General features: G+C 34.7%; 1 protein-coding gene across 1 annotated transcript; it reads left to right on the forward strand.

The window, feature by feature from the left end:
* Window positions 1–1612: 1612 nt before the first annotated feature.
* Window positions 1613–5886, forward strand: Smp_013150 (riboflavin kinase/fmn adenylyltransferase,putative; the record flags this gene model as incomplete). Its single annotated transcript, XM_018794765.1, has 5 exons — window positions 1613–1644; window positions 3788–3886; window positions 3933–4084; window positions 4124–4226; window positions 5774–5886. Exons 2-5 carry the CDS (start codon window positions 3790–3792, stop codon window positions 5884–5886), a joined length of 465 nt encoding a protein of 154 aa, XP_018647028.1. The 5' UTR covers window positions 1613–1644; window positions 3788–3789.
* Window positions 5887–9911: the final 4025 nt, after the last annotated feature.

Below are 9911 nucleotides of genomic sequence, written 5' to 3' on the forward strand. Positions count from 1 at the left end.
TAAAGCTGTGGGCAGGGGTCTACTATCTTACTTCTAGAAAAATGGTATTTTGAATGTTCCACTGGAGTAAAACGTACACTGCAATAGTTACTGAGGAATATAATCAATAGAATTGGAGAATGATTTCGAAGAAGGAGTATCACATTGCTAACCTTGCTTTTAAATGACAAACAAATACTTATCTATTACCGATGCGTTTTAACCTACAACATAGGTTAGTCTTTATGCTATTTTATCCACAATGTATAAGTTACATTTACAAATCAATGCAAATAATGTCCGGCTTTGAAGACAGATTGGAAGCGAGAAAATGTTCGGAATTATTGAGAAGCATCAGAATACTGAGGGACAAATCATCTTAAGTCCTACCTTGTAGATGTCGTGGCTCTACACAGCTTCATTTTAAAATAGCTCTTCAATGCTTCAGCTACCTTATACTCCTGACTCATGGTCCGTCACTGTTGGTGTCAAACTATTCAACTGCTTGGGATCATATTAGGGAGATATAACGCCTATTGTTCGTGCTTCCTTTAATAGATGTGATAGTCATTTATATACGCCCTATCAATCAGGTCATTCTGATAGACACTCAGCTACTACTGATAAATTGGCTTTGGTTGAATTTAAGTAATCAATATGTTAAGGTCAAATTAACTCATTTCGCGGGCTACATAGAGTCTGGTCTATACTTTATTCGTTAATCGGATCAAAATTATTTTCAGAAGTGCTAGAATTCCAGCCTTTTTCAAGTCAACTTATCTCATGATTAGAGTGATTTGTAATATCTGTTCCTCGAATTTTGAATGACAGCCTTTTTCAAATGATATATGTAATGAGACGTATGCAGGAAGAAGCTTTACGGCATGTAGATCTATGGTGTTGTATTTCAATCAGTTTAGTGTGATTTTTACATTAGCAAATGGCAAATCGGTGAAACCAACTATCAGGTTTGAAAAAAGCGGTAATCGGTTTACAAGATTAGAGTAAACATGAGATCCAGGCTAGATCTCTTTTCCCAAGGTGATTTCAACCTCATTTTGTCACAGCGTGTAGCTCAAATTTGGACACAACCTGAAATATCGCAGAATTCCTCAGACTTTCAACTTGTCTCTTATATGGAAGCCACTAAATATGGACTAATAATATTCGAACGAATACCTTGCGCAGTGTTAGCTTGAGCTCAAAGTCACAGAGACGATGAATCATGCAATTCACATCGGTTTCTGGAGAGATTACTATCTAAGTCTGTAGTGTTTCGTAAAACTGATTCAACGACTTTCGGCAGAGTTAACGTGATTGTCACCTGAACACTCTATTTGTCGGCTACCATTACACATTCCATTGGATGTTACGGGTAGAAATAAGTATCTTCACTCGTCTTTTATTTCTGATTCTTATTTCCAAATTAAAGATGGATGATTTTGTAACCCGTGAGTCTGTAAAGCACAACAATTCATGCCTTTTCAATATCAGTTTCAATTATTAGGCCACAGCTGATTGGTGCATGTTCACTGAAGATAGTAGTTGATTGCTTCCATTGATATAAGCAATAGTGTTTGGTTAAACTACTGAATCATGTCACCTTTGAGCGCGTCTTGATGTCCTTGAGACCACGATAATTACTGTCGTCTAATCAAACACCAGGTGAGAATGTACACGTTTATTTGTAGACATCGAAATCGCTGTTCTGTACATTCATTTGATGTTCTATCACACATTATATGGTGACTGTATAGGTTCCTGTTTTATTAAAATGTATCTCATCCTCAGTTATTTGCGTGGTGTATGTATATTTTTCGCATTCATCCTTTGGAACTCTATGATCACATAGAACACTACTTAATAGTCAATATTATATCATTCTACCACTTTTTTCAACATTTATGTGTATCTCTACTTTTAAACTTTGATTATGCTATTAATTGCCACAGTGTGATGACTACTTTTTAATCAATACTGATTTGCATTAGCCCTAGTTATCCCATAGATACTTATGTATTTAAAATTCGAAACGCAGTAGATATTTGCTTATTCAAAGGAGTTACCTTCAGTAGACTAACTGTTTCACTTTTTATTGGTACCTCCAAACAATACTAGAACCTATTAATTAACAATCCATATGTTTTCTGCTCAAATTGTGTCGTAAATCTCCAGTAACTAGATCCTTACAGACTGTACAATAGATATATAAATTTCTAAGACTTATTAACTGCACACATTACGTCTTTGATACACTTCAGCTGCTTCTAAATATCAAAAATCACTTTTGATCAAGAAAAACTGTCCACCACATTTAAAATCCTACTTGTATCTTTTTGTAACTAGCACAAAAGTACTTTAGGTTCTAGAAGCATATGGAAAGGCGTTTTTATAAGAAAAGCTGAAAAGAAGAATTAGAGAATAAGTGAGCTGACAATTCAGTAACCAAATAGCATGTACTTACTACTAGTGATAATACCAACTAGCAGCAATCAACGATAGCATGAGCCTGAGACACATCCTTAATTACATTTAGAAGTGCTGTCATGAGGTTTTGAAACCGTTACATTCTCATTCTAGTTTTGAGTAATAATTTGCCATGAATTCATTAATATGCAGTGTTACCTATGACAATTTATGTTTGTTGTTAAACATCGTTGCGTTTTGCACTCATAGGTAGTAAGTTGTTCACATGTTCCTTTTTTCTTTAGCAATTTCGTTAAGTGGGTTACCATCACTTAACTAGCTATTAAGCAAAAGGTAAGGTAACTGCATAAAAGTATATTTGTTTGTATTCAGATGGGATTCACGCAATCTCGCCAGTTTTTGATCCATGAATTGTTGATTTCGTCGCTTAGTTTTCCACTGTTTCTAGATTATGTCCAAATTTGCTTATGAGCTGCAAATCTAGAAATCATAATGATGGAGCATGTGAAAACCTTATACTTTTCTTTACAGTGGGATAATGTTCTAGTGTAAAATTCTTCCCGTTTGTCACACAGCGAGCACAGCTCTCATCCATTCGCTTTATCAATTTAAAGCTATGATTTTTGATGAGACACATGCGCAGATGACTAGTATTTGACTGTCATTGCATTTAAAGATTTGTTTGCATGTGAGATCTCATTTACCAAGCACAATATTTATGTGCTTGGCTCTAAAACCTGGTTAGTACTTAAGAGATGCTAATATTAGCTTCATGTTCATACCAAATTAGGAGAAACATGGTTCGAACCCACAATTTATTGGCCATGTTATGTTTTAATGACAGTACCATAAAGCAGAATATATCATTTTACACTCCAAAATCATTCTGCATCTGTAATTTAGCAAGAACCTTCAAGCTATGAAAATGGGTTCAACAATACACCGATTTCATGAAACTCATTCAACTTTAAGAGCGATAAGCTTTATTAGACTATTATTTGTCGTATTTACAGAAAACTGGTAAAGATGAGCAGGAAACGGAATGAATTAAGAGTAGGCTAAATTCCACCAGCTGTAGTTTCCATTGAAAAAAAACCCAAAGTTATATTGCATTTGAAATCACCGTTCAAAGGTATTATTATGCAAAGCTTTATGGTCGGTATATGTTTTTGTGAATTATTCTGATTCAGAGTAGATGAGAATTTGTTCCTAGTCTTACACTATTTATACCTGAATGTCCTATGTCTGTTCTCTCATTTATGGTCATTTCAGTGTTTCTTTGGTCTTACCTAAAAGTTAGGATAAACTATTTTCATTGTTGTATGATATCTGTGTACATTTTGTACAGCTTATTGTATACCTTCAACGTCCTTTTTTGTAGAGATGTTTGTTAATTTAACAGCTGGAGCATTGTTTTACGCATCTGGTAAAGTCGTGCATGGTTTTGGGAGAGGATCAAAACAGCTTGGAATTCCAACTGGTTTGTTGCAGGTTATCATTTATTGCTTTATTGGTGGCCTATGTAGCGAATCTTGAAGAATCTATTGTTAGTGAAATTCCAGACTCAACTAAAAATGGTATTTACTTTGGGTGGGCTAAGTTGAGCAACACTCCAGTGTATAAAATGGTGATGAGTATTGGATGGAATCCTTATTTTAAAAATATCAAACGTTCTGTGGTCGGAGAATCCTTTTCCTTATCGTCTAATTTATTATAGGAAGTCCATATACTCCATAGATTCGAGGAGAATTTCTATGGTGACACAATTAAAGTAATTGCTGTTAAGTATTTCAGACCTGAATATGACTTTCCAAGCATTGGTAAGTTGATTATATTTCCCATTTATTTTACCTGAGATGATATTATATACAGCTAAGTTTGCATTTCAGTAATCAAGTACATTTTTGTCCATAAATCTATGAATAATATCTATCGTACTGGGAGAATACTCGAGTTATTCAAGTGCTTAAACTTTAATTTGAACTTATGATTCTATTGCTAGTGGTTGTGAACTTGGATTGTTGAAGATAATGTTAAATTCTCTAGGTTATTCACCTCATAGTAACTTGCCATCGTTATAAGTTTTGGCTTGTAAATGTATAAAGTGATACGTTTTATTTTGAGCAGTGTGATGTAACACACCATGGAATGCTTCAGCTGCTCGTCTTCGTAGTTGAAGAAGCAAATTCTAACTGTTTAGATATTCTTAAAATCGATGTGATTATTTATGTAGATGACAACAACTACTACTGTTAATTGTACTGGTAAATTTTCAAGTTATACAGAGTTGACAGATTTTCTTATGTGACTTAAATTGATTTTGGTGCGGTTCAAAATTTTCCGGAAAAATTCTCTAAGAATGGGGTATTATTGACACAACATAATTTGTAAGCACATTTCTGCGCTGTTAAAAGTTTGTTGGTTGCCTTATAAAAAGATTTAGTCCTGAGTGATCTTAGAATTCATTATATTTCTGTTATGACTGATCGGTAAAATAAAACTACTGTACCCATCCATGTAGTTTGTTTCGACTACCGTATTTTGGGAACACAGTATCATTAGGATTTTTAAAAAAATGTAACCGAAGAATAACATTTACCGTTCTCAACTAAACCATCATCTTTATCATATAAACGTTTAAAGTATCCAGCTTTTAATAATTGAGTTATTTGCTCAAATCATATCTACTTCGATTTAGGCTAATTAGTAACATCACTAGTCGTCATATGCATTCTAAACACAAAACTTATTATTATCAGAGGGGGTTTTGTAAAGATTTAGTATTTTCATAGTTGAAAGCGTGAGTCAATTGAAGCTAGATAATAATAGTAATAATCATATGCTCACTAGTGACTGACTTTGAGAGGTAAATCCAGGAGTTCTAGAGAGAAGCAGTGACCAATGGAGTTCAAACCACGTCTGTTGTGAGATATCAACTCACAATTGGTGAACGGTTGCTCAACTTCGTGGATTGGTTGGAGTTAGATATAAACACTATCGGATGCCAGCCGGCTCAGTGGTCTATCGGTTAAGTGCTCTGGCGCGAGTCTAGTAGGTCCTGGGTTCGAATCTCGCGAGGCGAAGTCGTGGATACGCACTGCTGAGGAGTCCCATAATAGGATGAAACAGCCGTCTAGTGCTTCCAAGTTTTCCATGGTAGTCTAGCATCAATTAACTCACGCTTTCAACTATGACAAAACTTATGTTTGGCAAATGAGTCATTATCAATAGGATAAACTATAGACATTTTATAATGTTTTTTTCGATTATTTTGTTAACATGTTAACTACTTACATGATGATGAATATTTTCTTTCTTGCTGATCATTTTATCCCTTTAACTTTCTTTTTGTTGTTGATAACTTCAGAGGATTTAATTAAACAAATACATACAGATATTTCTGAGGCTAATTTATTCCTTGATAAATCAGAAGCTTTACTTTGGAGTAAACATGACTTATTCAATGAAAAAGACCGATGATCAGTCATAAATTTACTTATCGAAAATACTTTCATAATATCTTTCTATAGAAACTAATCCAATGTATATATAGAATAGATTTATGCGCGTATATGTAAATGATAAATGATAGAGTGAAATTCAATAATCGATTTTTAATAATTTGATTTTTTAAAATATTTTTTTGATCATCATTGTTGTTTTGACATGTTATGACTGTAATAAAACTGTATTATAGTTTAATAATTAGTTATGTTATCCATTAACAAACAATCATCAGTGATGTATGATACTTTAGAGTAACGATTGTTCAGTAAAGTTTTTGTTATTATTTCCCATGGATCGGACATACATTAAGGAAATCACCAATGTGCATTAAAAGGCAACCCCTAACTTGGAATCCTGAAGGGAAGAGGAAAAGAGGAAGGCCAAAAAACACATTACACCGGGAAATAGAAGCAGATATGAAAAGGATGATTAACAACTGGAAAGAACTGGAAAGGTTTGCTCAGGACAGGGTTGTATGGATAATACTGGTGTGCGGCCTATACTCCTTCATGAGGAGTAACAGGTGTAAGTAAGTAAGCAATATCTATATATACGTACTAGTTAATTCTCCGAACTGTTTTCTGACGTTTTTAGACTAAAAAAGGTAAAGGACAGTGTAGGAAGTGTTACTAATAATCTGTCAGTACTACTTATATATCTCATGTATTTATGTGTAGTTAAAGGGATATAAATAAGGGCAAAATCTGTTTTGAAATGTGAATTAGCGAAGGATCTATTTGTCAATATTATGTCTTATTCTCACATTTGTTTGCCTACCGTGTGACTTTGAAAAAACTCCATCTTATAGGCTTAGTAGTCTATTTATGAATACGTTTATTGGCCAATTGAATAAATGTGTTATGTACAGCACTTGATGGCTATATGTTTTAGATACCTAGGAATGACATAAAAGTGTAGCTTGGAAGTATTAGGAATTCGATATTCAACCATTAAATCACAGGTCCAAACCTCATCCCACTTACTAGAGTTTAGTAAACTAGGTAGTATCATTAGCTTTTATTTGATAAATGTATCGCAAAAACCAATTAGGTGAGTGTTCAGTTAACAACACGATCACATGTTCGATAATTACATAAACATAATCCATTCTTGACAGAAACACTTCGTTTTATGGAATCGTAGTTCGATTTTATGAAATCCAGGATGGAGAATGCTGGTTAGCGGCCTATGCTCCTCGACGAGGGGTAACAGGCGTAAGTAAGTAAGGATGATTTTTTGATGTTAATAATTTATCGTTGATTTTGGATGGTAGCTGGTCAGTATCTCGTCAATCTAATTTTAGTGTTTGTGGAATGTTAATTTTAAAGAATTACATTGATTAGAGCACTAACTCCTTAGTTAAACCGTAAGGGTTTCAAAGAGTAGGTCCGTGATTTGGACTCTGCTCCTTATACTTCGGTTTGGCCAACCAACTAATATCACTAAAGTTCATATAACTAAAGTATGGCTCAGAGTCGATTACATGTATTTGCATATTTGTCTAATTAGTTGCCTTATTATTTTAATGATAGAACTGAATCACTCTGTTTCATGCTGTTATACCAATGATCGATTGTGTATCAACAAGAAACCTATTTAATTCCAAGAAGAGGTCTAGCTCAATCATTCATCATTTGTGTAGATGGTCATCGCTAAACAACACTAAAAATGTAGATATCCTTAAAGGCATACAGTAGATGCAAACCTATCACTTCTTTCAGTCTCTTAAATACGGTGTATCAGTGGTACAAAGTATATGATGGTTGGTTTACATTTTATATAATAATACCTGAAGTATATGACTAATACTACGTTTACTAAAGGTTCGTAGTTTGGACATGTTCAGATGAATGACACATCTAGTAGAAATATAGATACGAGTAATAAAAACCCAATTATTAGTAGCGATTAAGGGATTTTCAAGGTTATCTGTATGATTTACTAGCATTATCCCTATGTTTCTAACAATCCATTTAGTCTTTTATTGTATGTTTTTACACAGTCAATAAGTCATGTTATCACAATTGATTGATCACTGGGTGATGATCAATGTCATGCGTGTCAAGTCCGTCTTAGTGCTGATCGAATGCTATCGATCTAGTTGCATGTCATGTGAATCTTTACTTTTCTAAACCTCCAGGCTAGTTGAGGAGAATAGTCACAAGTAATTTTATTATTGAAATTCAGAACTAACGTGTCTTCATACAAATAAAATACCAAATCGTAATGCATCACAATAAACGTATATCTAGGATAGGTTTACTACAGAAAAGTTAGGTAATCCATTTCTAGTCGATTGAATATTATTTCCGATCAGTACATGTTGAAATAAGTCAAAAAGAGCTTATAGATGGTATTATATAGATATACGATAAATGAACTGTTAGGTAAATAATTCTCACTAAAAATATCGACTTATTAACTGGATAAGAACGTTTGAGGTTATCTGAAATGTTCACTTTGTCTTAGCGAACAATGGTTATTTTTCCATTCACATAGTGGTTAAGTGCTGAATTTCGAATCGTAAATTTTTATTAGAGATTTTACTTTAATCCCTAACTCTCATTATATTTGTGCTTATCACCAGAGAAGCTGGTAGGTCCTGGGTTCGAATTTCGCGGGTGCGGGATTGTGGATGTGCGCTTCTGAGGAGTCCCATAATAGGACGAAACAGCCGTTCAGTGCTTCCAGGTTTTCCATGGTGGTCTAGTTTCAATTGACTCACGCTTTCAACTAAGATAATTGATTGCTGTCATATATGTGTTGCAACCTAAAACTTGTTGGGTTTCACGATAATCTGTCGATTCCAATTCATTGAATAAGGATGCAACGGGAAGATAATTAGCTTCAAGGATTGCATTAACATATCAAAACTTCTATCAGAAAAAGGTGATGATTTTTGTTTGACAAATTGATGAAAATGGAGAGGTGTTAATTGATATAGATTCAAAACTTCTTACATTGCTTTCTTAATCAGGTCAATTGATCATAGATTCTATCTACATCACTTTAGTCAATAACATAATGACTTTGAGATGGTGGAGAAGATTTTTAGCTCAGGTGGGTGATTTTGTTACAGGTTTGTTCTCTGAGCTGGATGGTTTGGTTGTGGAGCTTTCATCGTCCTTCTGAACGACATCATCAGCACAAACTTCGGGGAGTGTGAAGTGTTTGAATTTCTCCAAACTTCACTTCTACCCGAAGTTTGTGCTGATGATGTCTTTCAGAAGGGCGATGAAAGCTCCACAACCAAACCATCCAGCTCAGAGAACAAACCTACATCAAGAACATAATGATTAGAAAACTCTCACCCTACTAGTCAACGTAGCTGGTTATTTTCACAGTGGTTAGTGAGAACATGAAACAATCAGATTTACCTTCACTTAAAAACTAATGGATTACGTAATTCAATTACATGACCATTTTACTTTTTCTGGTTAGCGTTTTTTTAGCAAGTTAATTTTCTACGGGATGGGGTTGCTAACCCCATGCCCAACCCTCCTCCTTTACCCGGTCTTGGGACCAGCAGTAACTCTAGAAGAGCTACAGGCGAAGTTACATGACCATAATACATTGCAAACATGAAACTACACTATGTACATAAGTAGATTATATATGATGCGACATTAAGCTATGTATTCATGATTACTTAATTACGCCTGTTATTCCCGATGGAGCATAGGCCGCCGACCAGCATTCTCCAACCCATTCTGTCCTGGGCCTTCCTTTCTAGTTCTATCCAGTTTTTGTTCATTCTTCTCATGTCTGTCTCCATCTCTCGATGTAATGTGTTCTTTGATCTTCCTCTTTTCCTTTGGCCTTCAGGATTCCATGTGAGGGCTTGTCTTGTGACACAATTGGGTGATTTCCTCAATGTATGTCCTATCCACTTCCAGCGCTTCTTCCTGACTTCTTCCTCCGCTGGAATCTGGTTTGTTGTCTCCCACAGTAACTTGTTGCTGATAGTATCTGGCCAACGGATCCGAAGTATCTTGCGT

Source organism: Schistosoma mansoni (genome assembly GCF_000237925.1).
Source record: "Schistosoma mansoni, WGS project CABG00000000 data, supercontig 0183, strain Puerto Rico, whole genome shotgun sequence".
NCBI classification, from domain to species: domain Eukaryota; kingdom Metazoa; phylum Platyhelminthes; class Trematoda; order Strigeidida; family Schistosomatidae; genus Schistosoma; species Schistosoma mansoni.